Genomic DNA, 25,003 nt, shown 5'->3' on the forward strand with positions numbered 1-25,003 from the left:
TCATGTATTTAGTTTTCTCATTTCAATGGTGTGTAACCTAAGTGCTATATCTAAGACCCAGTGATATCTGTAATACAATTATTGATTAACACAAATTTTTCAAATCTTTTTGGTTACTTTGAGTTCTTCTAGCCATGCTTATTTAATTCTGTTTAAATTTAACTGTTTCTTTTAAAAAAATCAGAGTATTTTGCTTCCTGAGATCAGAAACAGAGGGCATTATGCTTTCTAAATGAACCACAATTTATGTTGCAATTATGAAAATGCACATAATAAACACATGTTCTTTCCTATACTCTCAAGTCAGAGTTACATATTGCTCTGCCCAATCAATCTTTATGACTGAATGACTTAAAGAGTTAACTGTATCTGGGACATACTTATTAAATATATTCAATTTTAAATTAAGAAGATAATGCCAATTATAATCATGTAGCAAATGTTTTGTTGAATTCAGCATACTTAAAATATTTTAAGTTGCAAATCATCATTTTAAGTTCCTTATAAAGTTACTACTTCTTACTGTAAGATGCTGTAATAGAAGAGGATTCTGGACATCATCTTGTTTTTAGAAACTAGAATAAAAACATTTTAATTAGCTTTGGAAAATGAAACAATCATCAGTCTTACCAAAATATTAAATCTAGATGTTTTAGTATAGTAAATGCTCAAAAATTATTAGAGTTGAAAGATTAGAACAGTTCAATTCAGTCACTCAGTCGCATCCGACTCCTTGTGACCCCATGAACTGCAGCACGCCAGGCCTCCCTGCCCAGCATGAACTCCCGGAGTCCACCCAAACCCATGTTCATTGAGTCGGTGATGCCATCCAACCATCTTATCCTCTGTCATCCCCTTCTCCTCCTGCCCTCAATCTTTCCCACCATCAGGGTCTTTTCAGATGAGTCAGCTCTTCGTGTGAGGTGGCCAAAGTATTGCAGTTTCAGCTTCAACGTCAGTCCTTCCAATGAACACTCAGGACTGATCTCCTTTAGAATGGACTGGTTGGATCTCCTTGCAGTCCAAGGGACTCTCAAGTGTCTTCTTCAACACCACAGTTCAAAAGCATCAATTCTTCTGTGTTTAGCCTTCTTTATAGTTCAACTCTCACATCCATACATGACCACTGGAAAAACCATAGCTTGACTAGACAGACCTTTGTTGGCAAAGTAATGTCTCTGCTTTTTAATACGCTGTCTAGGTTGGTCATAACTCTCCTTCCAAGGAGTAAGTGTCTTTTAATTTCATGGCTGCAGTCACCATCTGCAGTGATTTTGGAGCCCAGAAAAATAAAGTCTGACACTGTTTCCCCATCTATTTGCCATAAAGTGATGGGACCAGATGCCATGATCTTCGTTTTCTGAATGTTGAGCTTTAAGCCAACTTTTTCACTCTTCTCTTTCACTTTCATCAAGAGGCTTTTTAGTTCTTCTTCACTTTCTGTCATAAGGCTGCTGTCATCTGCATATCTGAGGTTGCTGATGTTTCTCCCGGCAATCTTGATTCCAGCTTGTGCTTCCTCCAGCCCAGTGTTTCTCATGATGTACTCTGCTGCTGCTGCTGCTAAGTCACATCAGTCATGTCCGACTCTGTGCGACCCCATAGACACCAGCCCACCAGGCTCCCCCATCCCTGGGATTCTCCAGGCAAGAACACTGGAGTGGGTTGCCATTTCCTTCTCCAATGCATGAAAGTGAAAAGTCAAAGTGAGGTCGCTCAGTCGTGTCTGACTCTTAGCGGCCCCATGGACTGTAGCCTACCAGGCTCCTCTGTCCATGAGATTCTCCAGTCAAGAGTACTGGAGTGGGGTGCCATTGCCTTCTCCGATGATGTACTCTGCATATACATTAAATAAGCAGGGTGACAATATACAGCCTTGACTCACTCCTTTTCTTATTTGGAGCCAGTCTCTTGTTCCATGTCCAGTTCTAACTGTTGCTTCCTGACCTGCATACAAGAATTAGTGATATTTAGAATATAAATTAATATTGAAATTAATACAATACTGAGATCACATAAATATTTCATAATATTCTTAATTCTTTCTCTTCTTTGTCTACACAATATCCTCAGAAACCACCTTTACTCTGATGACCTTGGGTATGAGCTGTATGGACTGATCACTTCCAAATACACAGATCACTTCCAGTGTACCTTGAACTTTCCACTGAGCTCCAGTCTTACACAAATTGCTGTCTGTATGATACCTCTAGCTTGATGTTTTATAAGGACTATAAAAGTAACATTTTAAAACTGAACTTGTCTTTCTTCTAACCCTGCTCTTCCTTCTGTTATATTTTCTCCACCTGACAAGTGCCTGCTTCCCAGGTGGTGCTACTGGTAAAGAATCCACCTACCAATGCAGAAGATGCAACAGATGCAGGTTTGATCCTGGATCTTGACATTCCTTTGGAGGAGGAAATATTACCCACTCCAATAGAAAACCCCATGGACGGAGGAGCCTGGTGGGCTACACTCCACGGGGCTGCAAAGAGTCAGACATGACTGAGTGACTGAGCACATACACATTATATATGACATTAGCCAGGACAGTGTCACAAGGCTACCCCTATCTGGCATATGGTTATGGAAAGGGGAGTTGGAAATTGGGATTGTGCTAGTAGCCGATAATATTTGAGTCACCTACTTAAAAGCCATGTTGCTTTTGGAAATAATTTCTTTGTGTCACAATTTTCTTGTCTGTGAATTTATTGCTGACAAAGAGTGTGTACTCAGTAAATGTTAGCTTTGTTTTGGTCACCTATTGCTGCCTAGCAAATTGCCCTAAAATGCAGTGCCCTAAAACAACAACTATTTGTTATTTTCATGATTGTGCTAATGGCAACAAATGGAGTTAGATTGCTAGAGAAGACTCAAGGCCCCAAACGATGGTACTTATCTACAGTTTCTTGCAGACAAAGAATACAAATAGCAACAACATTAAAGTATTCTTTGTCATCAAAGGCTGCAAGGGTTCCAGAGAGATCAGGAGTGAGCTCTAATCGTCTTCTCTCCATAAGGCCATATCAGGACACGCTTTCTGTCTTAGATCAGGAACTGCTAACAGATGTGTGGACATCTCAGAACCTGGGAGCTCGAATGAAGTCTTTCGTCAGAATTTCTTATACTTTAGCTGGACCTCACTTCCCTTCTAGGTAGTTGGACTTGTGTAACAGGCTTAGGGCTCTGAGACCGCAAATTTGGAACATGTCAGGCCTCTTAAGGCCTAGGCTTGGAAATGGTGCTGTGTAACTTGCCATATATTCTCTTTGTCCGAACACGTCACAGGGCCAGCTCAGATTCATAAACAGGGAGATGAACTCCATCTTCTGATGGGAGGTAAGGCATGAACTTTTAGGGATAGGAAGAATTTTTGGTGGGCGTGTTTGTAGACAGTCTGTCATGATTATTATTCTTGTTATAATTACTGTATTATCATTACTAGAACTATTGTTTAGTCAAAGTAAGAAAGCATTATCTTGCCTGGACTTCTGAAATAGCCTCCTAACAAGTATCTTTGCTTCCAGTCTCACTCCCTTTTTAAAAAAAAATTAATTTATTTTTTATTGAAGAATAATTGCTTTACAGAATTTTGCTGTTTTCTGTCAAACCTCAATATGAATCAGCCATAGGTATACATATATCCCGTCCCTTTTGAAGCTCCCTCCCATCTGCCTCCCCATCCCACCCTTCCCAACCCCATCCCAGGGTTGATATAGAGCCCTTGTTTGAGTTTCCTGAGCCATATAGCAAATTCACTCCCTTCTTTTATCTTCACAGGCAGGTAGATGTATCATCTTAAAATGTTATCTGACAACAGAAGGACAAACAACTCAATTGAATAATGGGCAAAAGACTTTTTGAGAATATACATTTCTCCAAAGAAGATATACAAATGCCCAGTAAACACACAAAAAGATATCCAATACCTTTAGTCATTAGGAAAATGCATATCAAAATCACTGCAAGGTACCATTTCACATTTACTGGGATTTACATAATAAAAAAATGGAAAACAACAAGTGTTGGTGGGGATGTAGCGAAATTGAAACCTTTGTACGTAGTTAGTTGGAATGTGAAATGGTGTGGTCTCCATGGGAAACAGTTTGATGATTCCTTGAAAAGCTATATATAGTATTACCATATGACTGGGAAGTTTTACTTCCAGATGTAAACGTGTTCCTGCCAGCCTCTTCCGGGAATGCTGTACTGACGAATTTCCCCTTTGTATATGCTTTTCTGTTTCATCCATTCTTCCCAAAATAAGCTCCTTCTTTTGTTTAGGTTTCAACATAAATTGTCTTTCCTGTCTAAGTTCCCTTGTTACTTTCTAACTTAGCACTCTGTATTCTTCATACAAATTGCATTACTTGCAATTTATAAATAGTGTATTTATCTGTTCGGTGCTATTGGTCTGTCTTTCTCACTGGAATTTTCACTTCCTGAGGGCACAGATCTGTCCTGTTATACATCCAGGAACTTAGCATGTACCTAGCACATACCTGGCAATTCAGTTATTTGTAAACATGGACAACCAAAGGAATTCTGTTATGAAATATACAAGAGGACATGTCACTATGTAATAGGTTAATGAAAATTTAATGGTCTTCAACCAGTCTTGCCATGATCTGTGTAATAAACTTTTGTGGTAATATTCCTTGAAGAAAAGAAGAGGGGCTTTGTAGTTAGTCAGACCTTAGTTTTCTTTGTGTTCCTACTAGTTGTCTTAGAGGTAAGTTCCTTAATCTCCATGATCTTATTTTCCCAATTAGGCAAACTTAAGTAATTTTGTTTATCTTGCAGGATTTTTAAGGATTAAAGATAAGAGGAATAGTCTCAAGTACAGTGCCTGCCGCACAGTGATGCTCAGTAACTATAGGGAATTAGTGTTTATTTTATTTGTAAGAAGGATCACAGAAAGGGAAAGCTAAAAACATTATCTAAGTAAGTATTGATCGCAAAAGTGAGTTTTATAGACTGGGCAAAGCATCTAAAGTAAAACCTTGTGATATCTGAATGGAGCTAGTAAAAAAAAATATTTCTCCCCCCCTTATCTTTGCCCTTTCTGCAATCTTATTGCATTATACCTTGTATATATATATTTCTTTCTATATTTTCATATTTGATATATTTTTAATATATACATGAATTTATAAGGCAATCACAAACATTTGAACTCTGATAATTAAGGAGTCAAATGTTGATTTTTTTTTTTTTAGATAGAAAAATGGTTTTGTGGTTATGTTAAAGAAAGAGTCCTTTATTTTTTAGAGATATATCCTAAAGTATTTATTTATGGATTATATGATATTTTGGATTTGCCTGTACATCATGAGTGAGAACTGGGCAGATTGATAGGATTAGAAACATATGGGGATGTAGTTGAGGATTATTGACCCTGGGTAATGTATATGTGGGAATTATTTTGTGTATTTTACTTTTTCATAATTATAAGTAGGGAAGAAAGGAAATGGAGAGTTTAAGCTCATATAGAGAGTGGGGAGATGTTCCAGGCACTTTTCCCACTCACCAAAATTGTCAGCCAGTGTTGAGAAAAGAGTGACATTTGGGGGCCGGCTAATGAGTCGGACATGACTGAGCAACTGAACTGAACTGAACTGAACACAAAGGCTGAGTTGTGAGGCTGTCACAACATAATAAAGTTCAGTAGGTTTCAAGTCACATCTATTCACGTGTGAAATTTTAAGTAACATTTTTCAGTGACTCACTCTTACATCTGAATGAGGAGGAAGGGATCACCAGACATTTGAGGGAACTCCCTGATATGAAACACAAAAGCTAAAAATCAAGAAGCCAACATCAAGCAAACTCCAAGGAAACAGATAGTAAAACAATATTATGAATAATTAAAATTATAATTAATATTCAGAGAAAGATGGAGGATAATGCATGCATGAATAAAGATGTCAAGAATAATAAAGATAATTTGAAAATTAAAAATGTAATTATCAGTTTAGTTCAGTCATTCAGTCGTGTCTGACTCTCTGTGACCCGATGGACTGCAGCACTCCAGGCCTCCCTGTCCATCACTAACTTCTGGAGTTTACTCAGACTCATGTCCATTGAGTTGGTGATGCCATCCAACTATCTCATCCTCTGTTGTCCCCTTCTCCTCCCACCTTCAGTCTTTCCCAGCATCAGGGTCTTTTCAAATGAGTCAGCTCTTTGCATCAGGTGGCCAAAGTATTGGAGTTTCAGCTTCAACATCAGTCCTTCCAATAAACACTCAGGACTGATTTCCTTAAGGATGGACTGGTTGGATCTCCTTGCAGTCCAAGGGACTCTCAAGAGTCTTATCCAACACCACAGTTGAAAAGCATCAATTCTTCCACATTCAGCTTTATTTATAGTCCAACTCTCACATTCATACATGCCCACTGGAAAAACCATAGCCTTGACTAGATGGACCTTTGTTGGCAAAGTAATGTCTCTGCTTTTTAATATGTTGTCTAGCTTGGTCATAACTTTACTTCCAAGGTGTAAGCATCTTTTAATTTCATGGCTGCAGTCACCATCTGCAGTGATTTTGGAGCCCCTCAAAATAAAGTCTGTCACTGTTTCCCCATCTATTTGCCATGAAGTGATGGGACCAGATACTATGATCTTCATTTTCTGAATGTTGAGCCTTAAGCCAAGTTTTTCACTCTCTTCTTTCACTTTCATTGAGAGGATCTTTAGTTCTTCACTTTCTGCCATAAAGGTGGAGTCATCTGCATATCTGAGGTTATTGATATTTCTCCCGGCAATCTTGATTCCAGTTTGTGCTTCATCCAGCTTGGCATTTCTCATTATGTACTCTGCATATAAGTTAAATAAGCAGGGTGACAATATACAGCCTTGACTTACTCCTTTTCCTATTTGGAACCAGTCTGTTGTTCCATGTCCAATTTCAACTGTTGCTTCCTTACCTGCATACAGATTTCTCAAGAGGCAGGTCAGGTGGCCTGGTATTCCCATCTCTAAGAATTTTCCACAGTTTGTTGTGATCCACACAGTCAAAGGCATTGGCATAGTCAATAAAGCAGAAATAGATGTTTTTCTGGAATTCTCTTGCTTTTTTGATGATCCAGCAGATGTTGGCAATTTGATCTCTGGTTCCTCTGCCTTTTTTCAATCCAGCTTGAACATCTGGAAGTTCATGGTTCATATCCTGTTGATGCCTGGCTTGGAGAATTTTGAGCCTTACTTTGTTAGCGTGTGAGATGGGTGCAATTGTGCGGTAGTTTGAGCATTCTTTGGCATTGCCTTTCTTAGGGATTGGAATTATATCTGACCTTTTCCAGTCCTGTGGCCACTGCTGAGTTTTCCAAATGTGCTGGCATAGTCAGTGCGGCACTTTCACAGCATCATCTTTTAGGATTTGAAATAATAGCTCAACTGGAATTCCATCACCTCCACTAGCTTTGTTCGTAGTGATGCTTCCTAAGGCCCACATTCCAGGATCTGGGTCTAGATGAGTGATCACACTATTGTGATTATCTGGGTTGTGAAGATCTTTTTTGTATAGTTCTTCTGTGTGTTCTTGTCACCTCTTCTTAATCTCTTCTGCTTCTGTTAGATCCATCCCATTTCTGTCTTTTTCTTGAGCCCATCTTTGCATGAAATACTCCCTTGGTACCTCTAATTTTCTTCAAGAAAATATAATTATAGAGCTTAATTATAGAATTTAAAATTATAGAACATGAGCTGGAAGAAATATTTGGAAGCCTGGCCTCACTATAGTCCTTATTTACAGAAGGGGACTGTGGAACTCTAGGGAAAAATGGCAGTTATGGGACCAATGGAAAGTGATTGTACCTGCAGGGTCCTAGCAGTGTGAGTTTTAAACTATTTTAGGCTTCAGTTGTGACTGCACATTAACATTAAACAGAAAGCTTTTAAAATTTTAATAACGCCTGGGTCTCATTTCTGTTGGCTTTAGTTTGAATAAAGTAGAACGAGGCATTATTATTTTTAAAAGTTCCCCAGATAATTCTCTTGTAAAGCATGGGTTGAGATCTGGTGTAAGCTTCTCAAAAGCAAAGCCCATGCTTTATTTATTAGTATGTACACTGCTTTGTACATAGTAAGCTTTTAGTATTTTCTTTGGAAATAGTCATCATCACTGATGGTGGCTCCAAGTTAGAGGAGTAAAGGTTAAACTGTTTGACTTGCCCCAGTCCCTGATGAAATAAACGATTATACCCTAGTTTTTAAAGAGAGCTTTTTTTTTTTTTTTTAATCAAATCCTAGGCATTTCACTTCATCTGTAAACATTTCAGTAGTGACCTCTGAAAGATAGTCTTTAAAAACCAAATAATTATCTTAAAAAATTCACAGTGTTTACTTAATATGATAGATTTTTAATTAGTGTTCAAATTTCAAGTGTCTCATAAATATTAGAAACAGGATCCACAGAATGTCCACGCTTTGCCATTGGTGTTGACTGATAACATCTCTGTTGCTCTCTCCCTCTTTTCTTCTCTTTCCTTTCCTTGAAGTTATTTGTTGAGCAATTTATTTGTCCTGTAATTTTCTACAAGAGGTGCTAAGTGCATCCGCCTCAAGCATATTCCTTTGCCTGGGGTAGGGGAAACACTGCTTTATAAGTGACTGTGTGTCCTTCTATTAGGTAGCACGTGGTCTAAAGAGGGCCATTTTTATTAGGTTGTACATGAAAAGATTACATAAACAATCTGCCACAGTAATCTTTAAGTTTTCTTCCTAAAGCAGGATACTTTTAAGGTCTAAGCCTTCTACTTGAAGATAGATGTGCTTTGCAGAAAAAGCTGTGGCAGGGACCGCTTTTTGGCTGAGCTGTGGTTCTTTATTGTGCTTGAGAATCCTCTGTGAGGCTTGTTAAAAGTGTAGATTCCTGTGCCCAGAAAGATTCTGATTCAAGGTCTCAGAGGACACTCTGGGAGGCCATGTACTTAATAGACTGATATCAGTGCCGGTGTTTGGTTGATCACAGTTTGTAAAAGCAGGGTAAATATCACAGCATTTTCATCCTGTGTCTAGGGTTTGGTCTTTGCAGAGTTTATTTTACCTTCTTAGACAGTCACAAAGGGAGACCTGCCCTTCCGTGGTCAGTGTCTCACAGTCCTATTTTGGAACTTATTTGGAATTGGCTTATTAAATTCTAACTTTTTATAAGTAAAGACCTGATTTTACTATTCTATGTTATTTTAGTGAAATAAAGTTCAGTAATATTAGAAACTTTATTGAAAACAGAAGAAAAGGAAAAGGAAGTATTTATTGAAGAGGTCAAGATTTCATTTAGTCTTTTAGCAAAATAGTTCTCAAGACTAAGTATATTCACTTACCTCATTAATCACACTTAGTCTTTTCCCTGTGCTTCATATTAATAATCGTCTAGACAGCTGTTCCTGTGGTCATGTATGGATGTGAGAGTTAGACTGTGAAGAAGGCTGAGCGCCGAAGAATTGATGCTTTTGAACTGTGGTGTTGGAGAAGACTCTTGAGAGTCCCTTGGACTGCAAGGAGACCCAACCAGTCCATTCTGAAGGAGATCAGCCCTGGGATTTCTTTGGAAGGAATGATGCTGAAGCTGAAACTTCAGTACTTTGGCCACCTCATGCGAAGAGTTGACTCATTGGAAAAGACTCTGATGCTGGGAGGGATTGGGGGCAGGAGGAGAAGGGGACGACAGAGGATAAAATGGCTGGATGGCATCACTGACTCGATGAACGTGAGTTTCAGTGAACTCAGGGAGTTGGTGATGGACAGGGAGGCCTGGTGTGCTGCGATTCATGGGGTCGCAAAGAGTCGGACACGACTGAGCGACTGAACTGAACTGAACTGAGACAACTGTTCAGAACAGGAGGAAAGTAGTAGTAGTTCCTGTTTGTCAGTAGCTAATTATTTTTTATCATGCCTGCCTATACAGAGAGAAAACTGATACAGCATATCTGTAAAAAAAAATACAGATTACATCATGTATTTGAATATTTGTTCATATTTTTGTATTTGATACATATTTCGTAGGTTTATATACACTCAGAATTATACAGAATTTTTTTTTCTTCTGAATGTAACTTTCTGCAAGTTCATAGGAAAAAACAATCTTAGATGCCATGACCAAAATGAATCTTTCTGTCAACTATCAAATAATTGCATAAATCTGTTCATTTGAGGCAATATAATATGGACTTTTGCATACATTTTTAGAATCTAATTTGTTTTTAAGAAGAGATATTTATGTATAAGAATTTCTCCTAAAGAATTTTTCGAATTATTTTTTTACTTAAATTATAGATATTTTACTATTATTACAAATGGATAATGCTATTCTTTGGAGACGTATTAGTTCCCAGAGGGACGTATCTTCTAAAATCATTATATGGCCATTGCAAATGTAAGATTCAGCTCATGAGTTCATGCAAGTATTTACTGAGCACCTAGTATGCCACAGCTACTCTTCTGTTCTCTAAAGATACAACAACCAATGAAACAGAAAAAGAACAAAGCGAAACTGCCCTCTTGGAGCTTACAACATAGCAGGAAATGATATTTTGGGTAGTGAAAAATGATAAGGTTGAAAAATAGGAGAGGGAACAGGGATTGTTTGGGTTGCCTAGAAATGGCTCACTGAGAAGGTAACATTGAGTAGTGAACTGATTGAATTGAGAGAGTGAGCCTTGGAGCTATCTAGGAGAACATTCTGAGCAAAGAGAATGGTAAATGCAAAGGTCCTTAGGTGAATATATGATTGATCTTTTGGGAAACAGAGTGAATAGAGTTGAGAGAGCAGTAGGAGAGGAGGTTAGAGTGGTAATAGTGTGTCTGGAAGTGAAATTCATTTCATATTTAGGATCTTGTTTTTTTTTTTTTTTTTGCTGGAAGTGAAATTGAAAACCATTGAATGGGTTTGAGAACGGGGATGGTGCAATCTGACAAAGGGCCTTAACTGGACCCATTGCTAGCTTCTGTGGTAGAAACAGACTGAAGATAGGCAATATTGGAAGCCGGGGAGGTGGTTAGGAAGATTTTTACAGTAACCTGGATAAGAGATGGTGGCTTGGATCAGAGTACTTGTGAGGTTGGGAAACATGGTTGCATTTTGATGTATTATAATAAGATAGGTGACAGAATTTGCTGATAGAATTTCCTTTTATATCCAAGTTATAGGCCCAGTATTTCATTCATAAATCAATGTATAATTCTTTCAACTATAGAAAAGTAGGAGAGTTATATATGAAGCAGATGATTTAAATCTAACTTTTTATATACTATGAAAGGTACTTTATCAAGGTAATTAAAATATTTGATGATGAATCAATAGTACTTCCTGATACATATTTGTATTTTATTAGCAGGATAATTAAAACTCAATCCCACTATTTACTGAGTTAATTTTATCTTTTGTAAAGTATCTAGTTAAAAGCCTAATGTCTTATATCTTCTAACATTTGTAGTTAAAATAGAATAGCTGGTTGTATAAGTTAAATGGAAGAAATATATTTATTTACTGTAATGCTTAATCACGTGAAGGGCTCAGATAATTTTTTTTCCTGAGATCTATCAGTAGAGGGCAGCAAAGTTTCAAGCAGTGTGTTTTTAGGTTCCTGGGAGGCTTTGCAAAGGAAAGCAAAGCCTTTCTCTCTTTTTCATTGTTTGTTGCTCTTAAGTTTGTTCTGGCTTGCTTTTTAATGAAGAGCTTTGGTAATATCACTTAAAAGCCCTGTAGCTTTGGTTCAGATATTTAACCAACTGTTCCCTTAGGTGCTATAGATACTTTCTTAATGAGAGCATGTCTTTTTCTTTCTGTAATTTAGGGAGTACCAGGGCCAGGAAAATATGACATAAAGAGTCAATTTCAGAAGAATAAAAGTGTGACATCAAATGTGAATGATGCATCACCTGCTTTTCTTTCTCAATCCCAGGTAATGTTCTTCAGTTGTTTCACAGATAGAGGATAATAGGCAAAAGGTGACACTAGCAACAAACTCAGTGGTGTTAGGGAGATTATAAAAAGAAAAGTGGTACATAAACAAGTTGGGAACCGACATAGTCTAGGCAAATCATATTGCCAAAAATGTGGGTAGACTTAAATGACGTAAGATTACAATATTAAGAGTATTGCGGAGATTACTATTCAAATTGTAATTTTTATTAAACATTTTCTACTAAGCAAATTTGCATATGTGAAAGTTCAGTTTATCTTTTAAGAAATTTTACTCTGGGTTTAAATATATTTTGCTAATGAGTATATGACTGGAAAGTGATCAAACCAGTCATGAAACATCATGAAAAACTCTGGGTTGGATGAAGCACAAGCTGGAATCAAGATTGCCAGGAGAAATATCAGTAACTTCGGATATGCAGGTGACACCACGCTTATGGCAGAAAGCGAAGAGGAACTAAAGAGCCTCTTGATGAAAGTCAAAGAGGAGAGTGAAAAAGTTGGCTTGAAACCAAATATTCAGAAAACTAAGATCATGGCATCTGGTCTCATCACTTCATGGCAAATAAATGGGGAAACAGTGTCAGACTTTATTTTTTTGGGCTCCAAAATCACTGCAGATGGTGACTGCAGCCATGAAATTAGAAGACACTTACTTCTTGGAAGAAAAGGTATGACCAACCTAGATAGCATATTAAAAAGCAGAGACATTACTTTGCTAACCAAGGTCTGTCTAGTCAAGGCTATGGTTTTTCTAGTGGTCATGTATGGATGTGAGGGTTGGACTATAAAGAAAGCTGAGCACCGAAGAATTGATGCTTTTGAACTGTGGTATTGGAGAAGCCTCTTGAGAGTCCCTTGGACTGCAGGGAGATCCAACCAGTCCATCCTAAAGGAGATCAGCCCTGAATATTCATTAGAAGGACTGATGCTCAAGCTGAAGCTCCAATTCTTTGTCCACCTGATGTGAAGAACTGACTCATTTGAAAAGACCCCGATTCTGGGAAAGATTGAAGTCAGGAGGAGAAGGGGGCAACAGAGGGTAAGATGGTTGGATGGCATAGCTGACTTAATGGACATGAGTTTTAGCAAACTCCAAAGATAGTGAAGGACAGGGAAGCCTGGCATGTTGCAGTCTGTGGGGTTGCAAAGAGTCAGACATGTCTGAGTGAGTGAACAACAACAACAACAATGAATATTTGAAGTGTTAACATGTAATCTATAAGAATACGCCAGTCTTTTGGAGAAGGTTCTGAAGGCTTTCTGGAGCCTAGCCATAGGTCATGTCTAAACCTGCCATTAGGGCATTAGTGATGCAAGAGTCTATTTCACAGTAATCATTTTATATTCTTCAAGGTCTGTATTTAGGGGGCTTGAATTGAAGGTGTCTAAGTTATGACCAACCTAGATAGCATATTCAAAAGCAGAGACATTACTTTGCCAACAAAGGTCCATCTAGTCAAGGCTATGGTTTTTCCAGTAGTCATGTATGGATGTGAGAGTTGGACTGTGAAGAAAGCTGAGTGCTGAAGAATTGATGCTTTTGAACTGTGGTGTTGGAGAAGACTCTTGAGAGTCCCTTGGACTGCAAGGAGATCCAACCATTCCATTCTGAAGGAGATCAGACCTGGGTGTTCTTTGGAAAGAATGATGCTAAAGATGAAACTCCAGTATTTTGGCCACCTCGTGCGAGGAGTTGACTCATTGGAAAAGACTCTGATGCTGGGAGGGATTGGAGGCAGGAGAAGAAGGGGACGACAGAGGATGAGATGGCTGGATGGCATCACTGACTCAATGGACGTGAGTTTGAGTAAACTCCAGGAGTTTGTGATGGACAGGGAGGCCTGGCGTGCTGCGATTCATGGGGTCGTGAAGAGTTGGACAGCACTGAGCGACTGAACTGAACTGAACTGAAGCTATTTCTTAGGCAAGAACATTATAATACTAACAGGCCTTTATAATGTGGCACTGTCTGGATCAAGTAGTTGTGATATTTCTCCAGTTGTACTGTGTAAAATGTGATTATCTAGGGAAGATTATTAACTTTTAGATGACTACATGTGACTACTTTGGTTTCATTGTACTTAAGAGGCACCTTCTTGGAGACAGGTAGATTGCAGGTATATTTTGGAGACAAAATTAACATGACCTTTTAATGAGTTAATGTTGTGGTAAGGGACTAGGAGGAATCAAGAATGAATACTAGGTTTCTGCCTTGAGCAGCTTGATGGTACTTGAGATACAAAACAGAATGGATGCAGGGGTGTGAGATACTGTGTGTGCCCTTCATTTTTAAAAATCACATTTTTGCAACCAGAACTCTCAGTTTTCATGCTGTTCTGTTCATCTAATATATAGTCCTAATGTGACATCACTTGGCATCGGTTATAATATTTTAAATATATTTTTCAGAAATGAAAAGGAATATGGTATCAGTTTTGCTTAAGGGATTCTGAAGTGAAAGATGTGGAAGAGTTAAAACCAACAGGACTGCCTGCTAGGGTAGTGTTAGTGTTTAGTTGAATATGGATAGATTTATTAATGACTATGATTGAAAACGGAGAAGGCAGTGGCACCCCACTCCAGTACTCTTGCCTGGAAAATCCTATGGATGGAGGAGCCTGGTGGGCTGCAGTCCATGGGGTCGTGAAGAGTTGGACACGACCAAGTGACTTCACTTTGACTCTTCACTTTCATGCATTGGAGAAGGAAATGGCAACCCACTCCAGTGTTCTTGCCTGGAGAATCCCAGGGACGGGGGAGCTTGGTGGGCTGCCGTCTATGGGGTCGCACAGAGTTGGACATGACTGAAGTGACTTAGCAGCAGCATGATTGAAAAAGCAATAATTTGATTAACCAGGTGGACTTAGAAGACAATTTTTTTTTTTTTTTAAGGAATAAAGACATATTATGTTTCTCGGATACTTATTTTAAAAAGTTTTCAACTTAAGGAGTTGTCTGGTATTTTATCTAAATGCATTGAATTTTCTTATGTCTTCAACTAGTAATTTTTAAAACCTAAGATTTTCTTTATAATAATGCTTCTCAACTTTTGCTGCAAATTAGAATATTTTGGGAAATTTTACTACAAATCCAATTGCTTTCTTTCCTGTCTCCCAGAGTTGATGGAGCTGATCCAGAATAGGGCCCAGGCAGGCATCAAGTTTTTTTTTTAAACTCCTCAAGAAATGCAGCCAGGGTTGAATGTTACCATTTAAAAATATTGTACTCAGCATTTAAATAATAAGAAAGTATTTAGGAAGGCTTTGGAAATGTTTCTACATGAAAGGAGGCTAAAAGCAATATCTGAGCCTAGACTAGATGATGTATTGGATGGGAAAATTGCATTAGAGGTATAATTAGATCAACTGACAAATTTGGAATATGAATGGTAGATTAAATAAAAGTCTTATATTATTGCTACATTAAGAAAATACATGTAGGAAAATATCCCTATTTTTAGTAAATGCACACAAAGGATTTAGGGAGAAAGGGCTGGCCACAACACAACATACGTAACTTTCCATTAAATAGTTCTGTGTGTGTGTGTGTGTGTGTACGTGTGTGTAGAGACAGAGAGAGGGAATAATGGACATACAAACAGAAAAGCAGAAATAAAGTGGGCAAATGAAAAAAGTGAATGGCATATTAACAGTAGGTGAATATGGCACAGGAATTTTCTGTATTATTTTTATTTATAACTTTGAATATTCCAAATTTTAAATTAATTCTAAATAAAAAAGTTAAAAAATAAATTATACAATGCTATATGTCATAAGACTTCATAGTTTACATATAGATATATTTAATTAGTCAGTTCAGTTCAGTCGCTCAGTCATGCCCGACTCTTTGTGACCCCATGGACTACAGCACACCAGGCTTCCCTGTAAATGAATATACCAAGTAAGCTTATTATAAGTTTATAATATAAAAAAATTAATATTATAAGTTAAAGTGATTTATGTACCACTTGAATCTATAAGATTTTCTCTTAAGGTAGCTAATATGGTTGTGTTAATTGAATATACATATTCAGGAACTTTGTCAATTTATACAGTTTTATTACATAGAAGAAACTGTATTTGATCATATAGATTTTATTTATTATCTTAACTTTCAGAATATCTTAGATGTGGAAATTGTCCGTACACTATCATCTGAATCTCATAATGAGATGTTGTCCTTTGAAAAGTCTTTCTGGCTTAGCAAAGTATATAATGCATTACTGTATTAATATACATATGATTTTACTAAAAGTATATATTTTATGTTTTGATAGGTGCAAGATCTTAATTCATCTACATTTTCTTCACTTCATTAAGAAATAAATTAAACTCCAGATGTTATATTACTAAAAAGACAGCTTTTAAGTCATGAAATATCAAAATGTACCATTACTTTCTAACTGGCATATTTTCCTGTTCTTCACTAGAGGTTTGTCTCTATGAAATCAATCACTCCAGCTCCTGGCACATACAATGAATCTCGAACTGCTTTCAAGCCCTTGAAGAAAACGTTAGGATTGAAAAATACCTCATTTGGTCAAAGTGCTGCTCGATTCACACAAGACTCTAAGACAGAGAAAATGCCAGGTTGGAAATTAATTCATATGTATCCACTCTAACTTGATGTAACTTAATACTCTTAACAAGATGGATGCACCAGAAAGTACAATTATTTTTGTTCTGTGGGTTGTGTTGTTAATTTAAGTCAACATTTTTTTTTAAGCATTGACTATACACTGTTGCTGCTGCTAAGTCGCTTTAGTCGTGTCCAACTCTGTGCGACCCCATAGACACCAGCCCACCAGGATCCCCTGTCCCTGGGATTCTCCAGGCAAGAACACTGGAGTGGGTTGCCATTTCCTTCTCCAATGCATGAAAGTGAAAAGTGAAAGTGAAGTCGCTCAGTCGTGTCCAACTCCTAGCGACCCATGGACTGCAGCCCACCAGGCTCCTCCGTCCATGGGATTTGCCAGGCAAGAGTACTGGAGTAGGGTGCCATTGCCTTCTCCGACTATACACTAAACTCAGATAAAAATAATGTGTAATTTTAGTAAGATTTTAATTTAATTTATCACATATCTTAGTTATAATTTTCTATTGCTTTCCTTTTTTCATTAAAGTTCCTAATTTTCTCTTGGTAGATGAACATATATAATATATTAACTATGTGGTCACTGCTAGTAATGTAACTTATGATATTCAATTTTGTTAAAATTTTATTTTGGGGGATGTCCTATCATATGTTCTAGTATTCTCAGTGGGTATTTTATATATATATATATGAAATATATGTTATATATAAGTATATACATTTATATATAATTATTATATATAATATATGTTATATATTTATATATAGAGACTAGATTTATATACTAGATTACAGTGGGTAATCTTTATATATCTAAGTATATAACACAAAAATAACATATAGAGCTTCCCGGGTGGCTCAGTGGGTAAAGAATTCACCTTCAGTGCAGGAGACGTGGATTTGATCCCTGGGTTGGGAAGATCCCCTGGAGGGAGGCATGGCTACCAACTCCAGTATTCTTGCCTGGAGAATCCTGTGGACAAAGGAGCCTAGTGGGCTACAGTCCACGGGGTCGCAGAGAATTGGAAACAACTGAAGTAACTGAGCACACACACTCTAGCGTATAGGTTGTCTGTTGCTGCATGACAAACTTAGAGGCTTAAAAAATGCTTTTTCTGTCATATCTCATTAGTTTGTGGGGTTTCTAGAAGGCAGAGTTCAGATGAGAATGTCATTCAGAGTGTGTGCATAGCTCCAGCACTGTTGCCCCAGGGTAGTTGATTTTTGACATAGTAGCTCAGAGCTCCGTGAGACCTGATAGGATGCTGTGAGACTTCTTATGACTGACCCTCAGAAAATCCCAGGACATCATTTCTGCTACACTCTATTAGTCAGTCAAATGACCCAGGGTAGCCCATATTGAACAGAAGGGCATGAAACTTTCTCTCTCAATGACATGGATAGCAAAGAATTGGTAGCCGTTTTTAAAGTTTTATGTAAAGGGAATCACACATTATTTAGAATTTTGTATATCATCTTTCATTGGCATGTTTTTGGGTTTCAATCATGTTGTTGCATTTATGTTTTCTTTTTATTATTGAGTAGTATTCCATTGTTTGGGTGTAGCACATTTTGTTTTTCCGTTCGCCAGCTGATGGACATTTGGTTTGTTTTCACTTCTCTTGGAAAAATAATTAGAAGTAGAATTTCTGGGTCATATGGTAAGTATAAGTTTAACTTTGTAAGAAGTCGACAAATTGTTTTTCAAAGTACCAAAGCACTTTGCATTCCTGTCCACAATATATGAGAAGTCTTTCTAAAAAAATTGCCTACAGTTACTCAGTTTATAAGGAAGATGTATATAAACACCAGAATACTGCTCAGCCGTAAGAAGAGTGAACTTCTGCCATTTGCAGCAATACAGATCGACTTTGAAGATATTATGCTAAATGAAATGTCAGAGAAGAAAAGTACAGTATGATATCATTTATGTGTGAAATCTCAAAAATACAACAAACTAAATAACCTGAATAAAAACAAAAAAGAAGCAGACTCACAGATAAAGAGAACAAACTAGTGTTTACCAGTGAGGAGAGGGCAGAGGCGAGGAGTACAGAGGCAGGGATAAGTAAAAGGGTTATTATGGGATTATATGAAATCAGGTGTGTGAAACTTTTGAAATCTTTAAAGCACTATAGAATTTAAAGACTCATTCAATAAATGCAATACAATAAAATAAATAGTAAAGTTACTAAGTTTAAAAGAATTAAAAGGGTGCTTTTATATTATATTCTTTATAATTCTAGGTCCTGGGTTTTATAATATCCAAGACAATACATTCATCGACAACTTTAGCAATACTTACTGGAAGAAACCAAAGAAAAGTGCATTTGGTTCTTCTGTTCCTCGGACTCTCTTCCTGGTTCAGAAAGAAGATTATACTACTCCTGGGCCTGCTGATTATAAGGTAATATGTGAATACCAAAATTATATTATTTATATCTCATATGAAGAATTTAGAATTTACAAAATTACCTATGGTATATGTACCTCATTATTATAAGCCATACAGTTATTGTTAAAATTATTTACATGTGGTCAATTATGGCATAAAAGCAACAATTAATTTGGTTAAAGGTATGTTTATAATTTCTTTTTCAAAAATAGATCTTATCTGGGAATTCCCTGGTGGTTAGGTCACCATGCTTTCACTGCTGAAGGTGTGTGGGTGCAAGTTCAGCCCCTGATAGGGAAATTGTGATCTCACAAGCCATGTGGTATGGCTAAAAAAAAGTCTTATTATTTACCTCTTTGAAGATCTTGTATACCTTCGGCATTTGGAATTTTCCTGGACCAGATATCGAACCCATGCCCACTACACTGGCAGGTGAATTCTTATCCACTGTACTGCAGAGAAGTCCTCACTTCAGTTCGGTTCAGTCGCTCAGTCGTGTCCGACTCTTTGCAACCCCATGGACTGCAGTATACCAGGCCTCCCTGTCCATCACCAACTCCCGGAGTTTACTCAAACTCATGTCCATTGAGTTGGTGATGCCATCTAATCATCTCATCCTCTGTCATCCCCTTCTCCTCCTGCCTTCAATCTTTCCTAGCAGCAGGGTCTTTTCAAATGAGTCACTTCTTCCCATCAGGTGGCCAAAGTATTGGAGTTTCAGCTTCAGTAACACTCCTTCCAATGAACACCAGGACTGATTTCCTTTAGGATGGACTGGTTGGATCTTCTTGCAGTCCAAGGGACTCTCAAGAGGCTTCTCTAACACCACAGTTCAAAAGCATCAATTCATCGGTGCTCAGCTTTCTTTATACTCCAACTCTCATATCCATACATGACTGCTGGAAAAACCATAGCCTTGACTAGACAGAACTTTGTCAGCAAAGTAATGTCTCTGCTTTTTAATATGCTATCTAGGTTGATCATAACTTTTCTTCCAAGGAATAAGTGTCTTTTAATTTCATGGCTGCAGTCACCATCTGCAGTGATTTTGGAGCCCCCCAAAGTAAAGTCTGTCATTGTTTCCACTGTTTCCCCATTTATTTGCCAGGAAGTGATGGGACTGGATGCCATGATCTTAGTTTTCTGAATGTTGGGTTTTAAGCCAACTTTTTCACTCTCTTCTTTCACTTTCATCAAGAGGCTCTTTAGTTCCTCTTCACTTTCTGCCATAAGGGTGGTGTCATCTGCATATCAGAGGTTATTAACATTTATCAGAGGTTATTAACATTTCTCCTGGCAATCTTGATTCCAGCTTTTGCTTCATCCAGCTCAGCATTTCTCATGATGTACTCTGCATATAAGTTAAATAAGCAGGGTAACAATATACAGCTTTGATGTACTCTTTTTCCTATTTGGAAACAGACTGTTGTTCCATGTCCAGTTCTAACTGTTGCTTCTTGACCTGCATACAGGTTTCTCAAGAGGCAGGTCAGGTGGTCTCGTATTCCTGTCTCTTTCAGAATTTTCCACACTTTATTGTGATCCGCACAGTCAACGGCTTTGGCATAGTCAATAAATCAGAAGTAGATGCTCTTCTGGAACTCTCTTGCTTTTTCGATGATCCAGCGGATATTGGCGATTTGATCTCTGGTTCCTCTGCCTTTTGTAAATCCAGGTTGAACATCTGGAAGTTCACTGCTTACGTACAGTTGAAGCCTGGCTTGGAGAATTTTGAGCCTTACTTTGCTAGTGTGTGGGATGAATGCCATTTTGTGGTAGTTTGAGCATTCTTTGACATTGTCTTTCTTTGGGAATGGAATGAAAACTGACCTTTTCCAGTCCTGTGGCCACTGCTGAGTTTTCCATATTTGCTGGCATACTGAGTACAGCGTGTTCACAGCATCATCTTTTAGAATTTGAAATATCTCAGCTGGAATTCCATCACCTCCACTAGCTTTTTTTGTAGTGATGCTTCCTAAGGCCCACTTGACTTTGCATTCCAGGATGTCTGGCTCTAGGTGAGTGATCACATGATTGTGATTATCTGGGTTGTTGAAGATCTTTTTTTGTATAGTTCTTCTGTGTGTTCTTGCCACCTCTTCTTAATATCTTCTGCTGCTGTTAGGTCCATACCATTTCTGTCCTTTATTGAACTCATCTTTGCATGAAATGTTCCCTTGGTATCTCTAATTTTCTTGAAGAGATCTCTAGTCTTTCCCATTCTATTGTTTTCCTCTATTTTTTGCACTGATCGCTGAGGAAGCCTTTCTTATCTCTCCTTCCTGTTCTTTCAAACTCTACATTCAAATGGGTGTATGTTTCCTTTTCCCCTTTGCTTTCACTTTTCTTCTTTTCACAGCTCTTTGTAAGGCCTCCTCCGACAGCCATTTCACTTTTTTGCATTTCTTTTTCTTGGGGATGGTCTCTATCGCTGTCACTTGTACGATGTCACGAACCTCTGTCCATAGTTCATCAGGCATTCTGTCTATCAGATCTAGCCCCTTAAATCTATTTCTCACTTCCACTGTATGATCGTTAGGTATTTGATTTATGTCATACCTGAATGGTCTAGTGGTTTTCCCTACTTTCTTCATATTAAGTCTGAATTTGGCAATAAAGAGTTCATGATCTGAGCCACAGTCAGCTCCTGGTCTTGTTTTTTGCTGACAGTAGAGAGCTTCTCCATCTTTGGCTGCAAAGAATATAATCAGTCTCATTTCAGTGTTGACCATCTGGTGATGTCCATGTGTAGAGTCTTCTCATTTGTTGTTGGAAGAGGGTGTTTGTTATGACCAATGCATTTTCTTGGCAAAACTCTATTAGTCTTTGCCCTGCTTCATTCCGTATTTCAAGGCCAAATTTGCCTGTTACTCCAGGTGTTTCTTGACTTCCTACTTTTGCATTCCAATCCTCTATAATGAAAAGGACATCTTTTTTGGGTGTTAATTCTAGAAGGTTTTATGGATCTTCATAGAACCGTTCAGCTTCAGCTTCTTCAGCATCACTGGTCAGGTCACAGACTTGGATTACTGTGATATTGAATGGTTTGTCTTGGAAACGAACAGAGATCGTTCTGTCATTTTTGAGACTGCATCCAAGTACTGCATTTTGGACTCTTTTGTTGACTATGATGGCTACTCCATTTCTTCTAAGGGATTCTTGCCCACAGTAGTAGATATAATGGTCATCTGAGTTAAATTCACCCATTCCAGTCCATTTTAGTTCTCTGATTCCTCAAATGTTGATATTCACTCTTGCCATCTCCTGTTTGACCACTTCCAATTTGCCTTGATTCATGGACCTAACATTCCAGGTTCCTATGCAATATTGCTCTTTACAGCATCGGACCTTGCTTTTATCACCAGTCACATCCACAACTGGGTGTTGTTTTTGCTTTGGATCTATCCCTTCATTCTTTCTGGAGTTATTTCTCCAGTGATCTCCAGTAGCATATTGGGCACCTACCGACCTGGGGAGTTCATCTTTCATTGTCCTATCTTTTGCCTTTTCATATTGTTCATGGGGTTCTCAAGGCAAGAATACTGAAGTGGTTTGCCATTCCCTTCTCCAGTGGACCACATTTTGTCAGAACTCCCCGCCATGAACCGGGCATCTTGGGTGGCCCTACAGGGCATAGCTCATAGTTTGATGACTTAGATAAGGCTGTAGTCCATATGATTAGATTGGTTCATTTTCTGTGATTGTGGTTTTCAATCTATCTGCCTTCTGATGGAGAAGGATAAGAGGCTTATGGACAATAAAGGACAGAAATGGTATGGACTTAACAGAAGCAGAAGATATTAAGAAGAGGTGGCAAAATACACAGAAGAACTGTACAAAAAAGATGTTCACGACCCAGATAATCACGATGGTGTGATCACTGGCCTAGAGCCAGACATCCTGGAATGTGAAGTCAAGTGGGCCTTAGGAAGCATCAGTACAAACAAAGCTAGTGGAGGTGATGGAATTCCAGTTGAGCTGTTTCAAATCCTAAAAGATAATGCTGTGAAAGTGCTGCACTGACTGCCAGCAAATTTGGAAAACTTAGTAGTGGCTACAGGACTGGAAAAGGTCAGTTTTCATTCTAATCCCTAAGAAAGGGATTGCCAAAGAATGCTCAAACTGCTGCACAATTGCACTCATCTCACACACTAGTAAAGTAATGTTCAAAATTCTCTAAGCCAGGCTTCAACTGTACATGAACCATGAACTTCCTGATGTTCAAGCTGGATTTAGAAAAGGCAGGGGAACCAGAGATCAAATTGCCAACATCCACTGGATCATTGAAAAAGCAAGAGAATTACAGAAAAACATCTATTTCTGCTTTATTGACTATGCCAAAGCCTTTGACTGTGTGGATCACAATAAACTGTGGAAAATTCTGAAAGAGATGGGAATACCAGACCACCTGACCTGCCTCTTGAGAAACCTGTATGCAGGTCAAGAAGCAACAGTTAGAACTGGACATGGAACAACAGACTGGTTCCAAATAGGAAAAGGAGTACGTCAAAGCTGTATATTGTCACTGTGCTTATTTAACTTATATGCAGAGTACATGATGAGAAAATCTGGGCTGGATGAAGCAGAAGTTGGATTCAAGATCTCCGGGAGAAATATCAATAATCTCGGATATGCAGATGACACCACCGTTATGGCAGAAAGTGAAGAAGAACTAAAGAGCCTCCTGATGAAAGTGAAAGAGGAGAGTGAAAAAGTTGGCTTAAAACCCAACATTCAGAAAACAAAGATCATGGCATCTGGTCCCATCACTCCATGGCAAATAGGTGGAGAAACTGTGGAAACAGTGGAAGACTTTATTTTTGGGCTCCAAAATTACTGCAGATGGTGCCTGCAGCCATGAAATTAAAAGACGCTTACTCCTTGGAAGAAAAGGTATGACCAACATAGACAGCATATTAAAAAGCAGAGACATTACTTTGCCAACAAAGGTCCATCTAGTCAAGACTATGGTTTTTCCAGTGGTCATGTATGAATGTGAGAGTTGGACTATAAAGAAAGCTGAGCACCGAAGAATTCATGCTTTTGAACTGTGGTGTTGGAGAAGCCTCTTGAGAGTCCCTTGGACTGTGAGGAGATCCAACCAGTCCATCCTAAAGGAGATCAGTCCTGAGTGTTCATTGGAAGGATTGATGGTGAAGCTGAAACTCAAATACTTTGGCCACCTTATGCGAAGCACTGACTCATTTCAAAAGACCCTGCGGCTGGAAAAAGTTGAAGGCAGGTGAAGGGGATGACAGAGGAAGAGATGGTTGCATGGCATCACTGACTCAATGGACTTGAGTTTGAGTAAACTCGTGGAGTTGGTGATGGACAGGGTGGCCTGGTGTGCTACAGTCCAAAGAGTCGGACATGAATGAGCGACTGAACTGAACTGATAGCTGTATTCTATATGTTCAAGGAGGTAGTGGAAAGATAGATAATATTAAGTAGAGAAATGTCACAAATAAAGAAGCATAAGTTGAAGTTCATGAGATGGGAAGTATACTATATGAAAATAAGTACATTCTGACTAACAGCAATTTATGCTGTTCAGACAAAACTATTAGTTAACCTTAAGACAGTAATACAAACAACTTCAAATGAAATACAGTGAGAAAAAAAGACAAAAAATGATGAATAAATTATCAGTGAACTATGGGTATATTTGAAGTGGCCTAGTTGTGTAACTAGAGTCCTTGAAGGGAAAGAAAGAGTGAATGAAGCACAAGAAATAATTTTAAGAAATAATATGGCTGAAAATTTCCAAATTTTGATGAAATCTAAAACCACATATCCATAAAGCTCAACAAATAGCAAAAAGGCATCATAGGACTATGCCAAGGCAAATTACAATCAAATTGGATAAAATGGTAACAAAGAATAAATTCTTAAAAACAACCAGATGAAAAGTAAATGTGACATTAAGAGGGATGAAGTTAAAAATGACACTACACTTCAGGTTGGAAATGATGCAAGCCAGAAGAGAGCAGTGCAACATCTTTAAAGCATTGAAAGTAAACACATGTATACCTGTGGCGGATTCATTTTGATATATGGCAAATCAATACAATATTGTAAAGTTAAAA

General features: G+C 38.0%; 1 protein-coding gene across 5 annotated transcripts in view; it reads left to right on the forward strand.

Annotated features, from left to right (window-relative positions):
* STPG2 (sperm tail PG-rich repeat containing 2) overlaps positions 1-25,003 on the forward strand; it is a 625,295-nt gene that overhangs the window by 121,614 nt on the left and 478,678 nt on the right. For 4 of the 5 annotated variants that reach the window (XM_070791180.1, XM_070791176.1, XM_070791179.1 and 1 more), the window contains 3 exons: positions 11,799-11,906; positions 16,359-16,518; positions 18,769-18,929. In XM_070791180.1, the coding sequence (XP_070647281.1) occupies positions 11,799-11,906; positions 16,359-16,518; positions 18,769-18,929 (429 nt within the window). The remainder of the gene's footprint in view (positions 1-11,798; positions 11,907-16,358; positions 16,519-18,768; positions 18,930-25,003) is intronic. The other variant, XM_070791177.1, reaches the window with a different exon arrangement.

Source organism: Bos indicus, chromosome 6 (genome assembly GCF_029378745.1).
Source record: "Bos indicus isolate NIAB-ARS_2022 breed Sahiwal x Tharparkar chromosome 6, NIAB-ARS_B.indTharparkar_mat_pri_1.0, whole genome shotgun sequence".
Classification (NCBI taxonomy): domain Eukaryota; kingdom Metazoa; phylum Chordata; class Mammalia; order Artiodactyla; family Bovidae; genus Bos; species Bos indicus.